The 23,932-nt window shown below is 39.6% G+C and overlaps 1 protein-coding gene across 1 annotated transcript in view; it reads right to left on the bottom strand.

Moving 5' to 3' along the window:
* Positions 1-20,778, bottom strand: part of LOC144020064 (cytoplasmic phosphatidylinositol transfer protein 1-like) — a 57,646-nt gene extending 36,868 nt beyond the window's left edge. The window contains exon 1 of the mRNA XM_077523099.1: positions 20,456-20,778. Within this exon, the coding sequence (XP_077379225.1) occupies positions 20,456-20,503 (48 nt within the window). The 5' untranslated portion in view covers positions 20,504-20,778. The remainder of the gene's footprint in view (positions 1-20,455) is intronic.
* Between the last annotated feature and the right edge of the window lie 3,154 nt (positions 20,779-23,932).

Genomic DNA, 23,932 nt, shown 5'->3' with positions numbered 1-23,932 from the left:
AGGTGAGCCATGATCAGTCGTTACCTCAGCACAGGTGAGGTCATCTTCAGTCGAAAGCAAGTGGAAAAATGTGGTTTTAAAAAGTATTATTCGTAAATGAAAAATAATGAAGTTATCAAATTAATTCTGGACAAAATATTACATTTTTATTGCTGAAAATGGCTCAAGTATCACTTCAACTGGAAGTATAGACAACGTTTTTACATCAACAAAATTTGAGGAAAGAATGCATACAGCAAATGCACTTTCAGCCATGGATAAGATGTGTCTCCATGTTCACGAGTCAAGTAATTCAAACATGCTTCAATGAAATCAGTGGCCATTAATGGCGAAGGAGACGAAGACATTGCCGAAACATTATTATTATTTTTTTTAAATATCTGTAAACAAGGGATACACCATATCATGTCAAAACAAAGTATGGTGCAAAGGTGCAAAACATCAAAAGTTCCAAAACATATGTATGGTGTTTTCTTTTTTGTTTTTGTTTTTAATTGAGCCATTTCATAATCATAGATGATGATATCAAATATAACCCATAAATTGGATTGTTAAATAAATTCACTTCTTCCTACACCTTAAAATAATTTATATTTGTGCACACCGTTTATGTTAATAAGCCATTCTATAAAATGACAATTTCAGTGTATTTTATATTTCTGCATGAGTCACCAATTGAAGTTACAGTGCAGAGTTTAACGTAATTGGAGAATATTTTGTTGAAAATATTTTAAGAACATTATGTAACAAATGAGGTTGTAAACAAACAGAGAGAACGTGAAGCCAGCATGTGGTTCAGCCCTCTGGATCAGTTCCCACCTCAGCTTGCGTCATCCATCTCCAAAGATGCTACAAAGGTTTTTTTTTACACAAACCCATGACTTGGATCAAGCTCAGAAAAAGAAAAGTAAAGCAGCCTTAGCGTGAATACCAATTTTTCTAATTGACTGCATGGATGCAATCCAGGCATGTAAACTTAATTTATGATGAAATATGAGCTTGGGGTTAATCAAGAAAAATACATATTAGTGAAAAGATGCATCGATTAATGTGCATTTGAGAGCATGGCTATGCTTCAATTGATGAAAAAAAAAAAATTACAATCAAAAGGAAAAGCAGAATTTGTTAGAGGAACTTTAAGACTTCGAGAATGGGACCAGTTGATTTGGTGCAGTTCTCCAAGGTAGCACTGGTTTATTTGCACTATGGACAATTTTTATGTAATCGAGCGGGCAGCACTGCTTTTGGTAGTTAAAAAAAAATGGTGGAATATGAGAAAGGTATGAATATAAGTATCAACGTGACAAGTAATTTTCTTTTAAAAAAAAAAAAAAAAAGATGAAATGACCACTTCAAACGCTTCTAAATCCCTAATAATAACTAAATTCATGGGGATTTCTTTTCTTTTTTCTTTTTCTTTTTTTTTTTAGGGCACGTGGCACAGTTAGAATAGAAACATTCACATATGATCTTAATTGTATATATTTTTATCCGAAACCTGTCAGTCATCGAATGGCTTACCAGATTAATTGTAAATGTAGTCATGATGCAAACTGTCGCTGTGCTTCCTCCATTACATGTGAATTCAGATATTACAGCAACCTTCATTTAAGTTCCATGCAGCAAACTAAAGCTGCTTAAGAGCCTTTGAAAAATATGACATATTAGTGGTAGCGTGACACAGCCAATGACAACAGAGAAGGAAATCACCAGCGGCGAGGCTCAGTGGTAGAGTGGTTATCTCCCAACCCAGAGGTTGAGGATTCTATCCCATACCATTGTGACCACACTGAAGTATCCTTGAACAAGATACTGAACCCCCAGTTGCTCCTGATGCTGCGTCATCAGTAGGTGAATGAGTAGTCAAATGTAAAGCGCTTTGAGGGTCTTGCAAGGTGGAAAAGCGCTATATAAATGTAGTACCATTTACCAGTGAAATGCTGTAGAGACAAACCACACTTTTTGTTTTTTTGCTTTGTTTTGTTTTCATTTCCTGACACACTTTTCTCTGACCCTCTGGAAGATGAAATGCACCCTACTCAAACAGCTCCCAACTTCCGGCTCAACGTCGGAAGTAGAAGCCAGCCATTAGTTGCAAGCCATTTTGTTTACCAGCACGGGTTTTCCCCCCTCTTCCTTCCAAGGGGTGAAATAACGATCATCAGCCTTCGAAGTTTTTCAAAATGTCCTCACCCAGTTCGGGAACTTGTGCTGTACGCAGTTGTACTAACAACCGGAGGAAGGAGGAATTTGCTTCAACAACAACCATGTGTTGAACATGCACCACGGACCAAGAAAGAACCTCCTACCTCGAGAAAACGAAGCCCGAGTCAACGAATGTGGCCGAAACACCTCAACACAGTTTGAAATGTATCTATTATCGGCTGTCCGCTTTTAAAAAAAGGCAGATGATATCGGTGCCGATAATCGGTCCAGCAAGTAATCATACCATCCCTAAAGAATACAGTGATTTGGAAACCCTTTTCAACCTATACGAGGGGTGTCCCAACATAGCAGCCCGGGCTAACATCTGCTCCTACACAGTGCACATTGTACATACAGCTGCATGTGGCATGCACATTAGTGAGGGGCGTAGCTTTTTTGAAGTGTGGCTACATTCAAATCTTGCGAGCAGCTTGAACATCGCAAACTGCACCTTCAAAATATAAATATTGGCGTTGGTGGAGGCATGCACTTTGATTGTCATTTCACCTTCTTTCCAGCTAGAGAACAGTCTCCCCTCATATATCCCCAACAGCATGAAAAAAAATAAAAAATCCGCATCTCAGTGAACTGAGTCATTTTGGCATACAAACAAGGGTTGTGTCCAAATAAGAGGGAGGTGGTAAAGTGAAACACACGCATGCACACTAAGGAAACACACGCATGCACACTAAGGAATGGCTATATAAAGAGAAATGTGTGGGAAGTGATCAGCTGTCTGAGCAACTGAAAAAAAAACATTTTGAGCCAAAAAGCAACAACCAAGGGGAAAAATATGTGCAAGACGATTGAAGGATGAAATCAGTGACGCAAAATGTATCTAAGGCTGTGAATGAAAAACTATGACAAAAAAAACAATACTCTGAGGAATTCAACAAAATTGAAATTTAGACTGATTATAATTTGATGCGATTTCGGGTATTTTGCAGAACACTTCGACAGTTGAATATATTAGAAGAAGATACTTGTTGAGCGCTCTCAAGGCCTACTTAAAGAGCATGCACATCTTTCCGGTTTGCCTTTGTAGGACTCAAAAGTAAGAGTGAAAAGAGCGCAACGAGGTGAGAGGACATGGTCTTTATAAGATATCTGTTTCCATTGTTCAACTTCAGCTTTGAAATTAACATAACATGATCTACATCAGCATATTTGGTTGCTTTCCTAGAGCGGTTAAACTAAAGATAGATGCACAGTTGTTATGGAAACTCTACAGAACCAAAGCACTCAGGGAGCACCGAGTCTTTGCATGTTAGAATTTAGAACCATCCTGCTCCTGTCCCATACTAACTGGTTGACATTATAACACTTCAGTCCTTTCACACTAAGTTTCACATATACTTCATGTTTTATAAGTTTCATGTTTTATACTGAAGGCTATTGAAGATTTGCAAGAAAACTGGTGATTTTTTTTGTCAAGGAGTTTGACTGTTGACTGATATGCCATAAGACAAAGTGGTATTCGTATGTCCTGACCTGAATATATTCATTCATATATCATTTATCTCAGTGTTGCACAATATAGCAAGAATGCTTAAATCCTACTCACCCCTGGAAGAAAAAGTCTAGATACCTCTGGCTTAAATAGAAAAAAGTAAACCAGTTATTTATGTAATAATTTTAAATCTGTTGACTTTTTATACTTTATGAACTTGACTACATTTGTTAAATCTTATTATTAGAGTATTATTATCAAATCTATGAACTTGAATTGGGTTACAGTTTCACTATAAATGTTTATTTTGGAAAACCACATGAAAACAAATGTACATGAGTGTAAATCGTTTTAAATTGTATGGTGTCCTTGAGTGTCTAGAAAGGCGCCTATAAATATAATGCATTACTATTATTATTATTATTATATTAGCAGCAGGTACAGTATGAGTGGAAAAAAACAGTTCTTGTTGAGGATGAAGAAAATGTTCCTATCTCCCTTTTCAGGCAATGTGCCTGAGCAACAGTTTTTGTTTTTTGTTTTTTTTCATAACAGTTTTTTTTATTTTTTTTTATTTTAAATTAGTATTCACGGTGGGTTTGTTAGTTTTGAGGGTTTTTTTTCGAAAATGTTTGAATTTGGATGAAAATGAATGAATTTGGTTAGAAATGTGCGTGATTTTAGGCCAAGACAAAATGTATAATGCATTCACATACATATACATACAGTTTACAGCCATTTTTAAACAGATGATCCTCTGGATAACCCTACAAAATCAGCCTTAGGGGCTTAGTCACTGGATGAGGTCTAAATAGGCAGCAACACATAAATACACACAAACATCACTGTGAGAGTCAAGCATTCTTGTACTTATTATTGAGAAGCAGCGCGGAAAATGTGGCCGACCTTTATTGAATAATCAAGTGAATGATTGTAATCCAGCATTACATCCACTGTCCATCACACATACACTTTCTGCTGCCAGATGCTAACACTGACCACGTCCACCTGTGAGCAGGAGAATTTGGAGTAACATCCTACCAAATCTCTCATGGGGAATAAAGAGGGGAATTGATGACCTTGCGCATTTTGGCAAGCTTGCAAAATCACAGCTGCCCAATGTTGACTGAATATGTGTGCACCCAATGAGAAGCTCAGAGATAAAAAGGTACTGGCTCACTTTGGACTGGATACTAGTGCAGCCAATTTAAAATAAAATATAATGTCTGCACACACTCATTTCACTTAGAATTCTTTGGAAAAAAAAATTAAAACAGGAAAAAAGTCAAGGCATGTAAGCGAAAGCTGAGTGAAAGTAAACAAACTTAGAAAACACACTGATTGGTGTGGTAAAAGCTTGAGGGAAGGTAAGACCTCATCATCTGCCTCATTATTTGACAGTTATCCTTGGGAGGGTCTGACGCTATAATCACCACAGCGCTATAATCCAGCTCGCTATGGGGTAAAAGCATGAATGGCTAGTGATGGTTGCCATAGAAACGAGCATGGACATATACTGTAGCTATCTATAGCCTGCTTTATATGTATGTAGCTGAAATACTTTCTGCACTTCTTATTAGCAAACACAAACAAGCTCAATTAACTGAAATGTACAGTGAAACCATTTATTGTGGGCGATACATTTAAAAATATATCTGGATGGGGTAACTAGTCACCCCCATATTCATAATTACCATAATCTGTCTTCTCCACTATAGTAAGGTGACAAAATTGTTTGCTAAAGCAGCATTACTCATGTTCCCTTTACATTGGTGTCGGCATTGAAGCTGCATTGCAGTTACACAGTAATGGCGGAAATTGTTAGAATTTTAAATCACGCCTTTTCCTGAAATCGGATCTCCAGCTCAGCAAGGAAGACAAATCTTACAAAGCCCAACAGACAGATCTGCTACTCACATGCACTGTAGTTACATATTTTGTTGTACCTTTTGTATGGCAGGGATGGGGTTTGGAATAGAATTGAAAGCCAAAATGACTAACATCATGCATTTCTTCAAAGTGAAGAAAATGAAATTTAACAAGTAACTGCGTATCAGAATGGAACAGTCGATAATGAGATGAGAAGAAATGTTAAGGCAAAAGCAAAGTTGGGGGAATATTCTGTTCTCTCTGGTTGCCAAAGAATGTAAGGCTAGACAGGTCACTTGTAGTCATTTGAAATGCACCTCAGGAGACTGGTGAGAATCGGCTCGAAATAGAGAGTGGGTAATGCCAAAGTGCTGCAAAGAGTTCAGAGGAATTTACAGAGTAAAGTCACTCAAAGAAAGATGGATTACGTAGGGCGCATAATTTGCTGTATCTGGGGGGAAAACTTGCAAACGAGCCACAATTGAAGGGACCATTGGACAAGTACATAATGGGATCATGACATTGTAACGTAGAGTGCAACAACATCATGGAACAACAGAGGATGCAATCTTTGCTGGCCAATAGAATATAGTTTAACAAAACAACAAAACAAGGTGTGCCATCAGCAATGATGCAGACTTGATAGTACCCCGATTACATTTCATTTTATATTCAGCATAAACAATTAAAAGCACAATACTTTACCCACTTTTTGACTATTTTCTTCCAGCCGTGTGTATTGTAATGTAGCATTTATGTGTTTACCCTGTTTATTGTGTTAATAGCTCTGCTGTTTTTGACAGGAATGTGTTCAATAATTCATAACAAGAGAACGGGATGTGGTTTATAGAGCAGATGCTTATGGAACACATCTTGTTTAAACTATCCATGTAAGTCATTCATTCAGTCCGTTAATCTACTTAATAATCTAAATAATAAATACTCTACTTAAATTTTAACATTATTTACTAACATTAAAGCAGGTTGTATGAAATCCTGTATACTAGCCACTTCGTTCCATCATCCAGCACTCTTCGCTCAAAACTTCACTGCATTACAAAATGTGGTTCAACGCAAAGTGCCTGTATGGTTTGCACACACTCGTTTCCCAAGTCCTTTGGATGTTCTCCCCACTCTGCTCAATGATCGTAAGATAAACCCGTTATAAGTTCTTCTTCCTAAACTGCTCCATGGTATGTAACTCAGTGTTGCAAATGAATTACTGTAATGTCAAGTACTCTTGCAAAGAGCCTTCATCACACATCAAACTCCATAAACTTGTGGCATCATCTCTGCACCATGCTGTGACAAATTTTATAGAAATGTAATGAAAATGTCATTATTAGAAGTCTGGTGGATGTTTTATTTCTACAGCAAATGCAAAAATCTCCTTGAGCAAATGTAGTTGCAAATGGATTGTGTATATCCTATCACTGCTCAGACCTCATCTCTATACTTTCACAAGCTCGACGGGGCATATTTACATGGCATCTGTGGATAGTTATTCCAGAATAACACTTCTTAGAGCAAGGAACCATATTTGGCAACTTGAGTAGGTGTTCAAAATTGATCCAAGCATGCCTCACTATGAGGCAGGAGTAACAGTATTTCTCCTTAGCCTGGAAAACCACACTCATCGCTCTAACCAGCGGATGAGTCTGGTCACCGTCAGCATCAAGCGCATTTCTGAGACAGTGAAAACCTTACCAAACAGTGAAAAGATCCAATCAGAGAGGAGCGGACATAACATCATAACGTGTGGAAGAGTAATAAACACACAGATGCACATATGAAATAATATTAATTATGAAAGTCCGTGAGTAAACGGGAGTGGTGGGTGGATACGGCGTAGAGAGACAGTAGTGAATGGCTGATGTCGTCGTTGCGCTAAAAACTTGATGATTCATGTGATGATAAACTTCAGGCGCCAAAGAGTAAGGTTGCTAACAAAAAGTATGCCACAGCAAATAAACAAATTTAACTGCACGGTTCGGGCTGAATTCGCTTTCAACGGCCAAGTGACCAGACCAACTTTCTATCATTCAAGAAAGTGGGTGTGGCTCACTCAGGAAAAGGCACTATATAAATACAGGATGTATACCTATGAACTTCTCAATCTCCACCTCTGGGCTTCTGTTAATGTGTGGTGGCTTGTGTGAGTGAGTGAGTGAGTGAGTGAGTGAAAAAAATAAATTAATTAAAAAAATCAGTGCCGCGAGAGTGACGTCATGCAGCCGACAAATTCGCAGTCACTGTCTGCAGACAGTGAGTGACATGCAAAAAAATCACCACCACACATTAACAGAAGCCCAGAGGTGTAGATTTAGAAGTTCATGGGTATACATCCTGTATTTATATAGTGCATTTTCCTGAGTGAAAATGTGAGACCCCACCTTTAAGATGAAGAGTACCTCTTCTCACAATAGATAAACATGAGTCACATGGGTAAAACAACCATGAAAGTTAGTACACTTGTCAATTTATTTATTTAGCCCACCATATTACTTTTTGAAATGCAGTGTTCGTTCGCTATAACACAGTTCACTTTTCACGGCCTCACTGTATCGCTCTTTTTTTTTTTTTGTGCAATTTTGCACTTTTTTTTTTTTTTTTTTAAACACTGTGTCTATTAGGGGTGTTAAAAAAAATCGATTCGGCGATATATCGCGATACTACATCGCGCGATTCTCGAATCGATTCAATAATTGGCAGAATCGATTTTTTTTTCTTTTCTTTTTTTTTTCTTTTTTTTCTTTTTTTTTTTTTTTTAGGATTCACACCTTGAGCATGGAAGAATGTTATATGAACGGCACATTAAGCCTTAATATTTTTATTTTAATGCTGTTCAAATGTGAAACAGATTGCAAACTGTTTGTGTACAGTGGCTCACGGTTATAAGCCTCAAGTTTTAGATAAATATATTTATACAAATCTTACAGTGTACATGTACAAATTTACTGATAGTATTTTCTAAATTTGAATGGAAAAAATCGCAACAATCGACTTATAAATTCGTATCGGGATTAATCGGTATCGAATCGTGACCATTCGTATCGGGATTAATCGGTATCGAATCGAATCGTGACCTGTGAATCGAGATACGAATCGAATCGTCAGGTACTAGGCAATTCACACCCCTAGTGTCTATCTTATAAAATTTGAGAATGTTTAAACAAGAGAAATGTGAGAAAATGTATATGTCCTGATGAGAAAAGTGTATAAACTGTGTGGTGAGGGGTTTTAGCGCCTTCCATCCATCCATCTTCTTCCGCTTATCCGGGGTCGGGTCGCGGGGGCAGCAGCTTCAGGAGGGAAACCCAGACTTCCCTCTCCCCAGCCACTTCAACCAGCTCCTCCGGCGGGATCCCGAGGCGTTCCCAGGCCAGCCGAGAGACATAGTCTCTCCAGCGTGTCCTGGGTCGTCCCCGGGGCCTCCCGCCAGTGGGACATGCCCGGAACACCTCCCCAGGGAGGCGTCCAGGAGGCATCCGAACCAGATGCCCGAGCCACCTCAGCTGGCTCCTCTCAACGCGGAGGAGCAGCGGCTCGACTCTGAGTCCCTCCCGGATGACCGAGCTTCTCACCCTATCTAGTTTTAGCGCCTTTAAACATTTATAATAAATGTAAACATAAAGCTAACTACTTTGCAGTTTTCATTCATTGCGGGTATTTTTTGGAACCCAACGCCAGCGGAAAACGAGGGAACACTGCCACAGGACCACACATGTACACACACACACACACACGCACAGACACCCCACATTACTATGTTAACACTTAGACAACTTGACATGTCCAGGCGAGCCAATATTTAAATGGCACTATATACAGTAACATTTTAGAACTTAAAAGTAGGTGACCCAGCAAAATCAAAAGGGACAAGCTGGTCTCTGTAAAATAAAAATAAACAACAATAACAACAAAGGCGGCAGAATTCTCTCATATATTGTTGCACCATGCAACGAATGCTGCTCTATCAATAAAAGTGTGCGTTTGCGCGACTGTGTAAAGCTAAATGACTGTGCCCATTTCCACTTAAAGTGGGGCTGTACAAGAGGGAGACAGAATTTGGTATGCAGCTAAGCAAGCCTTTTGCTTTCAGCGCTCGATATGTGTAAAACTCTCATGTTGCTCTTGTGTTATGAAACACAAACACACCAAGCACATAAAGGAAATGAGAATGGTTGAATAATGGGCCATCACAACACGTGATGGTTTCCTCCAGAGGAGAAAATGGCTGTAAATGGGATTTTGATTAAATCACAGCATTGTCTTGTATACCAGATGGCAAAAGGCCTTGCACCTCACCATGGCACCAAAGAAACAAACAGCCCATTTCCTAAACAAACCCTTGAGTGAATGGGAGGAATCTGACCACGAGGGGGATGGGGATGTGTTAAGTAGAAAAAAATTGTAGTAGCCTATAGAAATTTAAATTTCATAATCTAAACTGTTTACTCCTATTATATGAACACCTGGATGAGTTTTAAACAAGTTCATCAACCACTTTTATAATTGAAATGGTAGGCCAGGCCCTCTTTCAGGTCCAACATTGGACATACAGACGCACTTGAAAATATGGAAGACGGTATCACTGCAAAATGGGGTTGGGGCCTCTCGGTTTTCATCTACTAAACTAACAGTTACTTTGTGAGCAATTGTTTCCAAATTGCTTGTTCATATTGTATTGTTAGTTGGTATTGACTTATTTTTGCCTTAAGCAAGTGCTACGTTCGTATTGCATTAGCGTTCAAATGGTCAATGTCATTCTTGAGTGATGACACTACGAATGAAAAACATGAGCGCCTCCATGACTATCAATGACAGATAATCCTCCACAGTCACAAATGACACTTGTAATCCTGTTACACTGCCACCACCAGGTGTCCGGATCAGGTGTTGACTGCATGTCGATGTGCCAGCTGCGTGAAGACAAACGCCAATCTGTGGTGCATACGTCCATATCATATCAACAACATCAGCAGTCTGTCCACATGCAAGTGAACAGATAGAGTTACGCGGCTGAAGCCAAATGAGGCTTTAGAAATTAACAGTATGAATTCTTTGGCAACTGAGGGACATATTAAATTGCTAGATATTATATTTTTGTCTCATTGGTCTTGTGGTTTCACTTATGAAAGAGTGCGCAGGAATCAAAAAGTGTTGTATGCCTGCGTGTGCAACACAAAAAAAAGTCAGATCTATCAAACTATGACTACACACACCTACGACGGTGTATTAGTGCCACATATAAATATATTTTGTTAACATTTTTTTTTTTTTTAAAGAATGAACTTACGGAGCCCCTAAAGTGACATGGGAGAAAAAAAAAACATTTAAATGTTTCTCGTCTGGACGAGAAACTTTTCTCGTCCGGACGAGAAACCAGCATACTCGCGTGGGAGACCTTATACTAACTACATTTCAGTTTGTGTTCATGTGTGAAAATGATAGCACAGGACCTAGTCAGGTTCTATTTTCACCTGGGACTTTATTAGGACATTGCTGCGTTACTTGCAAGTCGCCACCATTATGTTGTGTCTGAGAGACATTTAAAACGAATTGAAAGCAAGTTGAACAGTGGTCTACCGTCCGCCGCCACAAGCTAGCTCTCCTAGTTCCCGCTCGCAGGTGATGTTTCTCGTCCGGACGAGAAACTTTTCTTGTCCGAACGATAAAGTTTCTCGTCCGAACGAGAAAGTTTCTTGTCCGGACGAGAAAGTTTCTCGTCCGAATGAGAAAGTTTCTTGTCCGGACGAGAAACATTTAATTTTTTTTTTTTTCTCCCATGTCACTTTAGGGGCTCCGTATGAACTAAAAATTTTGAATAGAATTTTTTTAGAGGGGTTGTAATATTCCGAGGGAAAAAAAAAAATAATTGCTTTAGCAGAGATTAACCCTATCCTATTAGGTATTCACACTTTGAAGAGGCGCTGCAAGAAACTTGGCCTAAATATCACTGTTCCTCTATGTAGACTTCATTTTATGTCAATATGACATTAATGCAGTTTGGAGGCATATGCTGACTAAGGGCAGCTAAGATAGTTTTGCATGATGTCGGCATTTTTGGAGGTGAGCATGCAAATAAGCATGTTAGCTGAAGACTGGGAGGTGTAAGTGAAAGCAGCTGTAGCAGGGAAAAAGACGCAGTAGTACCATGTCTGTGACGTATCACCGTTTTTCATTCTTTACAAGAGCAATTGGGTGTGGTAGCAGAGGCAGATGGCTGGTCCCGCTAGCGTGAGTAAAGTTACCCTCCATAGAGTATGACTACTAAGATTGATTAATTAGCCTGTACCGATTCTGTTTCAACGGTGTAAAGAAAACGAGAATTCAATTATATTGATCAGATCTCAAACGTCAAAATTAACAGTACTCAGATAAGAAAATATCTATCCATCCATTTTTTTCTTAACCGCTTGCTCCTCACAAGAGTCGAGGGGGGTGCTGGAGCCTATCCCAGCTCGCTTCAGGCAGTAGGCGGGGTACACCCTGAACTGGTTGCCAGCGAGTCGCAGAGCACACAGAGACGAACAACCATCCACATTCACACGCACACCTAGGGACAATTCGGAGTGCCCAATTAACCTGCCATGCATGTCTTTGGAATGTGAGGAGAGACCGGAGTACGAGGAGAAGACCCACGCAGGCACGGGAGAAGATGCAAAATCCACCCAGGAAGGCCGGAGCCTGGACTCGAACCGGAGTCCTCAGTACTCGGAGGCGGATGTGCTAACCAGTCATCCACCGTGCCACCCATAAGAATATATATATAAAAGAAATCATGATAGAAATTACAATCGACATCAAGCATGCCATGTGACATAAACCAATGTAGCTGAGTCCAAATGTGCACGCCATTTTGTTGGGGTGTCCAAATGGCCACACAAAAAAAAAAAATGAAGTGCACTCAAAACTATCCACAATGCATCTAACTATGCATACCGATGGTCACTCAACCGGTTAATATAGACCACAAAGCACTGCGAGCAGGAAAACAAAAAGGCGTGAGTGTCAGTGCAAGCATCAAAGCAGTACATTACCTATATATGGACATAATTAATTTGTTTTTATTGAAAATATGTACAACAACATAAATAAAATACAGTTTAAAAAACATTTTTCTTCACAATAAATAGTCGGCGATTACACACCGGTGTGTCATGACCGTCACGGTGGTCACGTGATATGTGTCAAGGAGGTAAAAAAGTGCTGTAATTTCTTCAAACATTGTTGCAGATTTTTGGTGAAACTTCAAAATGACACTCACCAAGGAAAATTAAGAGAGAATAAAAGACAGGTGTCACATAGAAGATCTCCTCCTGTCTAACACTGCTACTTGGTTTCTTTGTTGTTTACATTTTGAACCCTCAACTTGAATAAACACTGAAGAAGGTCTGCCTGACATTTGCGGTTGTGAATCTGCAACAGTGTCATAAAGCTGACAGGGCCCTTGTTTCTGGAGAACATACAGAGACATGACCTTGTCTGACGAAAACACATGCATGTGTTGGGGAATCCAGGTCTAGAAAGTAAACACCCTTAAATAGGCTAGCTACAGGTGCTGCTACTCAACAGGTGAAGACGAGCTTGTTTACCTACCAGTTGACTAGAAGCACCTGTAGCTAAAACCAATCTGTGGCAGGGTTTTTACTTTCTGGACCTGGATTCCCCAACACTGCATGCGCACACACCGTCCCACACACACACCCCCACACACGCACACACAAATCGGTATTAGTTCAAAGTTTTCATTAGGAAATTAATCGGAATACATCCCACAATTTCCAAATTATCACAACTCCCTTATTTACTGCTACCCACTCGGTCATATGTTTAGCTTGCCTTGAACCCTTAACAGTCATCTTCAGTCACTTTGTTTTATATCAGAGCATCTGACGCTTCAGCCTCCTTCCTTCCTCTCTGCTCTGACAGAAGGGAAACTTTAAAGATACATAAAATGGCATGAAATTCTGCACTGTCGTGATAAGAACAATCACAAGAAGTGGCCTCTTTGTCTCCATCCTGGTTCATTTAGAGCTTGGTAACTAAAAGGAAATGAGACATGTAGTAGCTTTAGTGGTCTTTTTCTTTGGAAGTACAGTTGTGTATCAGATAAACTCTCTGTTCTCATTAGCTGCATCCTTCCATTTACATCATCCTATTTTTTATGCATGTACAGGACTTAAATATTATCCATCCATCCATCCATTTTCTTGACCGCTTATTCCTCACAATGGTCGCGGGGGCTGCTGGCGCCTATCTCAGCTGGCTCTGGGCAGTAGGCGGGGGACACCCTGGACTGGTTGCCAACCAATCGCAGGGCACACAGAGACAAACAACCATCCACACTCACAAGCACACCTAGGGACAATTCGGAGCGCCCAATTAACCTGCCATGCATGTCTTTGGAATGTGGGAGGAGACCGGAGTACCCGGAGAAGACCCACGCGGGCACGGGGAGAACATGCAAACTCCACCCAGGCAGGTCCGAGCCTGGACTCGAACCGGAGACCTCAGAACTGGGAAGCGGACGTGCTAACCACTCGACTACCGTGCCGCCCGACTTAAATATTATAACATTTTAAATACAATTTAACTGAATAATACTTTGGTTGAACCTCTTTTTTTTTTTTTTTTTTTTTAAAGACCAGAACACATTGACCACATACTTCTGGGAGATGTCACGCGATACAAAAAGGGGGAAGCATAGTGTTGGCGAAACGTGAGCGTAATAAGTGATTAATTGACAACTAAGAAGTTGGGCGACTGTGTGGAAATCCATTGCTCGTCATCACTGTAATTTATCTGGTATAATATGCATTTTCTTCCTAAAATTTTCATTACAAATTGAGGGCGTGGATAATACATGGGGAGCAGGATTTATTTGTATTTTTTTTTGTATAACCGGTTGCTCTGTGATTGGCTGGCAACCAGCTCAGGGTGTACACCGCTTACTGCCCAAAGCCAGCTGGGATAGGCTCCAGCACCCCCCACGACCCTAGGTGTGCTTGTGAGTGGTTGTTCGTCTCTGTGTGCCCTGCAATTGGCTGGCAACCGGTTCAGGGTGTACCTTGCCTACTGCCCAAAGCCAGCTGGGATAGGCTTCAGCACCCCAGTGACCCTTGTGAGGATCAAGAAAATGGATGGATGGATGGATGGATGGATGGATAACCGGTACCTACACATTGTGAATGCGGGTATTATACAAGAGAAGCTAGAAAACACGACTTTTGAGGGGCAATTTTGGGGGGGTGTCTTACACACAAGTGTGTATTATAGATGAAAGATGATGGTAAAGGCATCTTGAAGCAAATAAGACTATGCTGTTGAATAAGTTTTGGTGTCCCCAGCTATGTTACAGATGTCGAACCGCATGACATGCTCAAAAAGGCACAGCGATGGGGGGAGATCGCCACTACTTTTGTTGAAAGTGGGAGGAATGTGTGAATTTAGAATTTTTAACCAACATGTTGTCTTAAAATAAAATAAAGCTGAGCACACAGACCGTTAACTTCTCCCTGCTCAGCCTAACGTACAACTTGAAGCAGTCTTCATGAAGTTATAGCTCACGGATGAACCTGAAATAACTGAGATACGGCTATGCCTGTACCCTTCTTCAGCTTTTAATCTCATCCTCTTCATTATTACAGGAAAATCCAGGATGTTCCATTGAAACACTGACAAATGCAAATTGCCAACCTGTGGCCTACTTTACATCCAAGCCATTGAGAAAAAGGTATCAGGCTGGAAAAACACTTTGTTTGGTCGCTTAGCAACAAATTCCAGTTATTGACATGCTTGCACTGTGTTACTGTCCTGCCAACATCGTGTTGGGCATTGTGTAAACTAAGTGCAGTGTGAAAGCACCTTAAAGCTTCTCACGGGTCAGTCTTAGTATGACACCAGACTCTGGGTATTGGGAAGAAGACTCAATTGCCAATGAATATATCATGTGTGTTGTGCTGTGTTGGTCATTTTTAGTCATATATATATATATATATACATACAGGAATCCAGTAATAATATCCATTTTCTATGTATGGTCTTTTCACAATTTAAATATAAGCAGGGTACACCAATACCTAGGTCACATTAAAGTTTTGCAATTATTTCATCATCAGGTCTTTCAGCATGTGAAGTCTGACTTGCATCATGAAGGAAACGTTTTTCATGGCAACAATTTATGACAACAGGAAGATGGCCACATGGGCAGTTGTCTTATGGTTAACTTAACCATAAACATCCACGTAGACATGCAGCATCTTGCCAACATTTGTGAGACTTGTCATTTGCACATTTCATTAAAAAGCCATCATAAGAAACACATACTCAATGGACTCGTATTCCACATGCTATTGGAGTAAGTATGACTATCTCCAAAATGCTTCATTTATCCTGTTAATGTCCCGCTGCTGGAGATGGTGTCAACAGACGCCTATGAGAGGGGAGCACCCAGGTCTCAAAAATACTAAGATGCTGAAAAATGAATGACCACAGACAGACAGCGTGGTGACAATTGAGGGAGAGAAGATGTGTTGTTAGCAGTGTGCATGCCAGTGCAGGAGAGCAATTATCCTCTCCTTCTAATTTTAGACTTCAGTCGAGAGACCTGATAGTCAAATAATCTGAATGCACACAATAGTGCCTTCACATAGATGAAGATCATTCAGCATTGATAAAGTAATTAAAAGTCATTTGAACAAATGTAATATTTGAGAAGCATGTACCAAACTGGTAGTCTGTCACATAAATCCGTACCCAAGCAGGAGCTGTCAGTTTCAAAAGGTCTAAGCTAGGTCTCAGCCTTATACCCTAACCCTATGACGGTTTAAACACAGGGGTGTCAAACATACGGCCCGTGGGCCGGATCAGGCCCGCAAAGGGGTTTAATCCGGCCCACGAGATGATTTCGTAAAGTAAAAAAAAAAAATAACATTACATTTGTAATGTCAAACTAATTAATCAGCCGGCCACAATCAAAACATATAAATTTATAATTTCACAAGCAGTCCTCAGAAGAGCAATGCAACTTGTACGGGGAATCGTCATCTGGATGTCGTTATTTTACACACAAGTTAAACTACGGTTTGTTTAATTATTATTTTTTTGTAATCATAAACCGACATAAAAGTGTTAAATACAATAGAAATTCAATTACTGGTAACACAAATAGATATGACAAGGATTAAATTTCTTATAACATCATTAACTGTGCCACGCAATGCATTCTGGGAACAATATATATGCAAACAAGGTCGATTTAACACGTCCAGAACGTATACTGGCAAAGGTTCCATTTGCATTCGTGTTATTTTTCAGAACAATATGATTACAGTTGAGCTCCGTAATTTAGGGCTGGTCCACGAAAATCTGCGTATAAATGACGGCAATTGTTTTTAAGTTATATACCGTTATTTTCCCGATGTGGCCTACTTGATAATATATTTTCCTCCATGCGGCCCCTGAACTAACATGAGTTTGACACCCCTGGTTTAACACCTAGAATGTGCATTCGGACAAATGTGACAACCAAAGCCCTAAGTGTTCCAAAGCAGTTAAGTGAGTGCAAAAAGCAGCTACTCTACATCATATTCATAACTGGGAAATGCAAATAATGCTACTGTTATGAAGTCAGAAAGGGTGAACTGAAAGAAGTGCAGGAAAGGGACTTCGTGCCCTGGCGCCTAGTGTCAAGGCTTTTTTTTTTTCCTTTTTCCTTTTCTTCTTTCTTAAATGAGAGCAATCTTGTGGCAAAGTTTGCGTGATTGTGGGCTTAAACTGGACCAGCCACTCCCAAACCAGGAACTAATGGAGTTCAGTCACCGCATTCATAGCTTCAATAGCCGCCCACGTGAGAAAAATGACAATCATTACTGATATTGGGCAATCCCTGGTGAACAAAATGTGATACACAGGGGGACAAAACAGCAGTATGTATGAGGCAAGATAAGAGAAATGGGGAGATAGCACAAAGCATATAACTCCAGAGAAGAGCTGTACAGTAGAGAAGGGCGGACTTGAAGGCAATATACAGGAATGACAGTGAGGCAGGGAAGCTCATTATTCCAACTCTAGCCAACAAACTTGTGCATTCCTTGGTTAAAAAAAAAAAAATGTTTAAAAGCTCAGGAATTAATTACGGACAATGAAGTCCTTGTAAAGAAAGGCATGCCAAGTTAATTTGGCAACAGCACTGAAGAACTGAAGAGTTTTAATGGAATGTGTTCACTGTTATGCCTTTTACTGAAAATGTTTCAATGTACAGTACTTCAATCAAAAACAAACCCCTTTCTCAAAGCCCTTCTACCAAAGCCTGGATGAAACAGGCAAAGGTGTGTCTCAGCCAGATGATTCTCTTTAACAGATGCCAAGAGAATACAGTTGCAGCCGTGCCCTTATCTGCATTTTAAGCAGAGGTACTACTGCTCCACACAAAGATGCGGAATAGACATTTATCTAAGTGTCGAAAAAGTTGTGGTGACGCACTCGGGGTATTGTGGCTAGCTCATCCCAATTCTCCTATACATCAAAAATATGTTGTATTCATAATGTTTAAATGTTCACAAGAGACAGTCGTGTGGGGTTCTTGAAGACAACCAATATCTCTTTACAAGACCAAGAACCAAGTTCAGAGTAGACTGCCACTGTGGTCATGCAAAACCTTTCCCAAGAAATGTCTCTCTTGTCAGTTACATTCACCAGACTGCTAAAGCATAAGCAACCAAGTAAGGGCTGAAAATTAATTAAAAAGTAAGAAAGAATTACAATGTGCCGAATAGCGCAATGGTTTGCAAGTTCCTGTGTTGTAAAAGCACAGTGTTGCATGCTGCAAGTGTGCAACATGTATGTGATTCTGCACCCCCTCCCCACACCACCACCACCCCGAGAAATGTCTTCAGCTGTTAAAGACACTAGAGTTGTTTCCTGTAAAACTAACCACACAAGAAAAAGAACTACACACATTGTATATTTAGATATAAGACATGCTTACTTCGCTTTGGAAACATTGTCAGTGTGAATTCCAAGCAGTCTATGGGAAATGCGATTGACAAGCAAGAACATGTATGTGAAACTTCAATGATTGGACCATGAACTTCCTAACCTATATATATATATATATATATATATATATATATATATATATATATATATATATTAGGGGTGTTAAAAAATCGATTCGGCGATATATCGCGATACTACATCGCGCGATTCTCGAATCGATTCAATAATCGGCAGAATCGATTTTTTTCAGTTTTTTTTTTTTTTTTTTTTTTTAGGATTCACACCTTGAGCATGGAAGAATGTTATATGAACGGCACATTAAGCCTTAATATTTTTATTTTAATGCTGTTCAAATGTGAAACAGATTGCAAACTGTTTGTGTACAGTGGCTCACGGTTATAAGCCTCAAGTTTTAGATAAATATATTCATACAAATCTTACAGTGTACATGTACAAATTTACTGATAGTATTTTCTAAATTTGAATGGAAAAAAATCGCAACAATCGACTTATAAATTCGTATCGGGATTAATCGGTATCGAATCGTGACCATTCGTATCGGGATTAATATGTATCGAATCGAATCGTGACCTGTGAATCGTGATACGAATCGAATCGTCAGGTACTAGGCAATTCACACCCCTAATATATATATATATATATATATATATATATATATATATATATATATATGAACACTATTTAAGAGCAAAGGTTTGAAGAAACAAACAAAATAACCACATAGTGTGATTCCCCCACCACCGCTCCAGTGTAGAGGGCTCTCAGATAAAAATTACCATTCAAGGACGGCACAAAATTGCTAAACAGCAAACCAACATTAAGTGCACAAACTCATTTTGTGTGGTGTGTGCACTTTTATGGCATTTAGAATTTGTTTTACAATGTATTTTTTGTTTGATCACATTAATAAGCTAACATTAAAAAGCTATGCTTTGAAGTACTTCCACAGAAAAGCTTATTAAAAGTGCTGAAGAAGACGGGACCATGGTGGTGAACAGTTTTGCATTTACAATATTTTCCTTTCTTGCTATAGAGCTTTGTGAAAATACTCATTTTCGTAATATTTTATTCTCCAAAATATCAAAACGAATGCCAAAACACAAGCCACTGCCATCAGATGCCATCACTTAAATGTCTTAATCACCTTTGGTAAAGTACCACTAAAGAATGAAACACCATGGGACGACCTAGAATCACAGGCAGCGAGAAAAATCATGAGTCATTTCATCATCAGCATTGCACTTCATGGTTGAACTAGAGGCTTTTAAGTCCTGGAACAACCTTTTTTTTTTTTTTTTTTTTTAAATATATATGTTTACAATATATATTACAAAAGCTCAGTGAATAGTGTGAAGCTTTAGTCAATAAATGTCTTACACATTCATTCATTGTACAGTACTCTTATTTTAGCAACTGAAACTGAGCTGCAAAAAGATCCAGAGTACCCGCCGCACATCACTGTGACACGGCCACCACTGCCCGACGATGGCAGCATCTCACGCATCCCAGCGAGGAGCGGGCGGCAGGTCCCCTCATCTCACATGAAAACAGTCGTGTGCGTGTGTTTACAAGTTTTAGCAAGAGATGCTCCACACTGTGCGTGTGTGTGTGTGTGGGGGGGGGGGGGGTATCTAGAGTATGAACACCCATCCATGTGAAAGACATAAAAGTATACATATAAAATAAAATCGTCAGGGTAACGATTGATCCTACATATTCTGTATGCAGTGTGTGTGTGCGCGCTCGCGCGCGGTCCTCTGACGTGCGGCCGTCTCTCACGAACTTCAACACGCACGCGCATATGCGCACGCACGCACACACTACACACAAGTTAGCTAACAGTTTTCTGAATGACACGTAGCTTTCATACGAGCATAAAAACGTCCTAAATCGAATAGAACTCACCTCCTCCACAGTGAGCGGCATGCATATCCTGTACTCCTTCAGCAACATCTTCCCTGTGCTGCGTGCTGCTGACAATGTGTCTCACAACGCTCCCTCCTCACCGGGATGTACGTTCCACAAAAGAAATTAAAAACTCCTTCGCTTCGTGTTAGCGCATACAGGAGGAGGGTTTCCAAGTACGGCCCGATTTACGGAGTTCGCTCATCCGAACCGGCGGGGAGAGGGTCTGCTAGCGGAACGACTTACAATGCCAAACTAGCTCAGTTTGAAGGATTTGTCCCCTCCTTAAAGCTCAAGAGTCAGGAGTTAGCAACAAGCTCGCAGTAAGCACAACCGGAAATACAAAAGATTTGAGCTTCAAAATAAGAGCATTGCGAGTTTTCGCCCCTAAAAAGTTAAGGATTATTCTACTTTGCCCAATCCTGTTCCTCAAGGGCCGGAGTCTTGCAGGTTTTAGATGATTCCGTACTCCAACATACCTGATTCCTGTAATAAGCTCATCAGCAAGCTCTGTAGAAGCCTGATAACGATCTTGATCTTTAGAATCAGGTGCATTGGATGACATAAACATCTAAAACCTGCAGGACTCCGGCCGTCGAGGACCGTTGTTCTAATATTGATGTTGTCATTTTAACTCATAAACCATTAGCTAGTAATCCAGCAGCAGATATTCGACGCATTTAAAATAGTGTTTGTGAACGTCTTGACCCTTAAAAGCAAATAGAAAAATTATCTGAGGCCATGTATAACCGAAATTAATAGCTTTTCTAACATGAGCCATCACATTTCTCCACAAATTATGGCCCGGGGGCCACATCCGGCCCGCCCACAGTCTCTGACGGGTCCTCACAGTGACCATGAAGTCAAACATAAAATATGTATTGCTTTTATTTTGAAAGTTGTGCTTTTTGTGTGCATATGAGTGGATGCGCATGGCTTGTTCACTATTTATTTATTTTTTTTCCTAAAAATGAGACTATATAGCAAACATGACAACACTGGTTCTAAATCTAATACTATCAATATCCTTGTTTCAATCAACCGTCTTTAGTTATATTGTACATCATTGCAGCTTTCAATTAGAGTTTTTACACACAGCAGGGGCAAGCTTCTTTTGCGGCATCATCTATCGTCCTCTCATTCATCTCAGCTGCACTCTCTGTCTCTTGCCATCTTCTCTTTTCCTTTCTGGCATAGCGTGCCATCACTGCATGCTTGATCTCACTGTGACCCAGATGTAGAAACAATGCCCAGTCTGGATTGGTTTATCGGTAACACAAACAAAAACCCAAGGTTATTAACTGTAAGAACTTTAGACATCAATCCATCCATCTATTTATCTGTTGATACGACAAAATGATTTGACCACCATAGTTTCTATTGTTTCTTCTTCATTCTAAATCTCTCGTACAACTAAAGGTACACTGATGTGACCAAATATGACGACAACAAAAATAGTTCATAATTTGAATTCAAGAGCTGATATCTCGCCATTTCCCATGGTTTTCTTTCGTAATAAAACCTAAAAGCACTTAGGTCCGCACATTACAGGATTTATTTATGAATTTATTTTTTAATGAGAAGACACCAAATTGAGAGGCTGAATGTTAGCTTGGGGGGCATAATGATGCTACAGGTTAGGAGTCCTCAAAAGATTGAGTAGTTTTGCTTTAATGTAAATTTAGTTTTAGTTAGTTATTGTAAGTTGTAACATACAGGTAGGAAAAAGAAAAGTATTACTAAGACAGTGCCTGTATAGTTAACTTGTTTTCCACTCATGATGGTGGCAGTTTGAGCCTGGACTGAATGAATTTACATTCTATTCAAAATGAAACTAAGAGATGCTGCCAGCAGCATGGATTTTGTTTGACTTTGGAGGTTCCACTGTAGATGCTACAGAGAAACAGCCAAGCTGTTCGCTTTCACACAACCTTTGTGAAGTGCCTTTGGCCATGTAGATAGGAGACCTGATTTGATGTGAGCTGTACATGTGATCAAACTGAGCAGAGATTTCATAATGTTTCTGTGCAAGGAGCATTTACTGACAGTATTTTAAAGTATTAAGCGTTCTCTCTCTTGCTGAGAAAGTAAAGACCTTTTGATGATGCAACCATTTCAACAAGGTCTTGTTGATTAAAATGTAGATTAGAGTATGACGTCATCTCAGCTGTGGTTTCATGCCAAAGGGGGTAAAAATGATAAACTGTGAATGACCTCTGTTCCGCTTTACAGCAGCGAATTACACAAGCATCAAAGATAGTTTGTGCTCAATAAATGCCTTGGCTTTGGTTTTTAGTATTTTAAGTGTTAAGATGTTATTTTCAGAAGTCATATGAGTGAAAATAATAGACCGGTTGACAACTAAGATACAGGTAAAGTATTTGATACTCTCCAATCTCCACCCAATCTCCTTTATCAAGTATTTGTAATAAGCAAAGTTTTTTGAGAACAACGTCAATGTTGTTAATGCATCAACATAGTCGTTGCTATATTTTGATATGACCTAATGCAGACCATGTTTAGCTTTCCCCCCCCCCCCCCTTAAATGTTTATGTTTGGGATTCAAATATTGGTCAAGGCTTCAAGACTCTTCCTGCCACACAAGCTGTGAAATTGCTGATGCTTTTTCCCTTTTATGGCCTGTGGTCCTGCTCCAACTATTGACAGCTACAAGAAAGAGACCTCTACTGGTATATAGTATACATTGCCTGCTTGAGTCGTTGTGCCTGCAAAACCTTGTCCATTCACAAAGTTGTAGTGTAGGCTTATAGAGTAGTGTAGTTTTAATAATGTCAATATTTTATAACCTACATTAATTGTAATGTTTCATCTTTCAGTCTTCAAGCACTGTTTTCTATGGGGTTTCTATTAGTATGGGGTTCCATGAGTGCCAAAAATATGTCTTTGTGCCTATGTCTTATAAGACATAGGCGCAAAAACATATTTTTGGCACTCATGGAACCCCATAAGACAAAGGGCCTCCCGACTGAGGTAGAAGTGTTAACTACTGTAGATGTGATTCCCAACCATGTTGCTGTTGCACCCTATGGTGCCGTTAGAGACATCATTGTCGCTTGAAATTATACAACTTAACTTAATTTGTTCCTAAATTCTATTTTTTTTTTTTTATCATCTATCATTGACAATGACACACTAGTGGCATGGAAAACGTGAATGCTCTTCCATTAGATCTCAGAAAGTAAAAACCTGTATCCAGATGTTGCCATTCATAAAATAAAAGTGTCCTGGCTTCTTGAAAGCACATTACCTTTGTGTTCAATTAAACAGGTCCAAATTTCACACCGAATAAGTACATGTGTAATTAGCATTCATATGTTTTGTGATATTTGGTTTGGTGGTCTCATAGTGTGCCATGAGGATTTTTCAATGTAAGGTAATTCAAAACCTACATTGACCTTATAATCAAGGTTTGCAATGGGAAGCATTACACTAGGCTATCATGTTGCCATTGGTCAT

Source organism: Festucalex cinctus, chromosome 6 (assembly GCF_051991245.1).
Source record: "Festucalex cinctus isolate MCC-2025b chromosome 6, RoL_Fcin_1.0, whole genome shotgun sequence".
Taxonomy (NCBI): Eukaryota; Metazoa; Chordata; class Actinopteri; order Syngnathiformes; family Syngnathidae; genus Festucalex; species Festucalex cinctus.
Note: the sequence above shows the minus strand (reverse complement) of the source record. Positions and strands in the feature narration are given on the sequence as shown.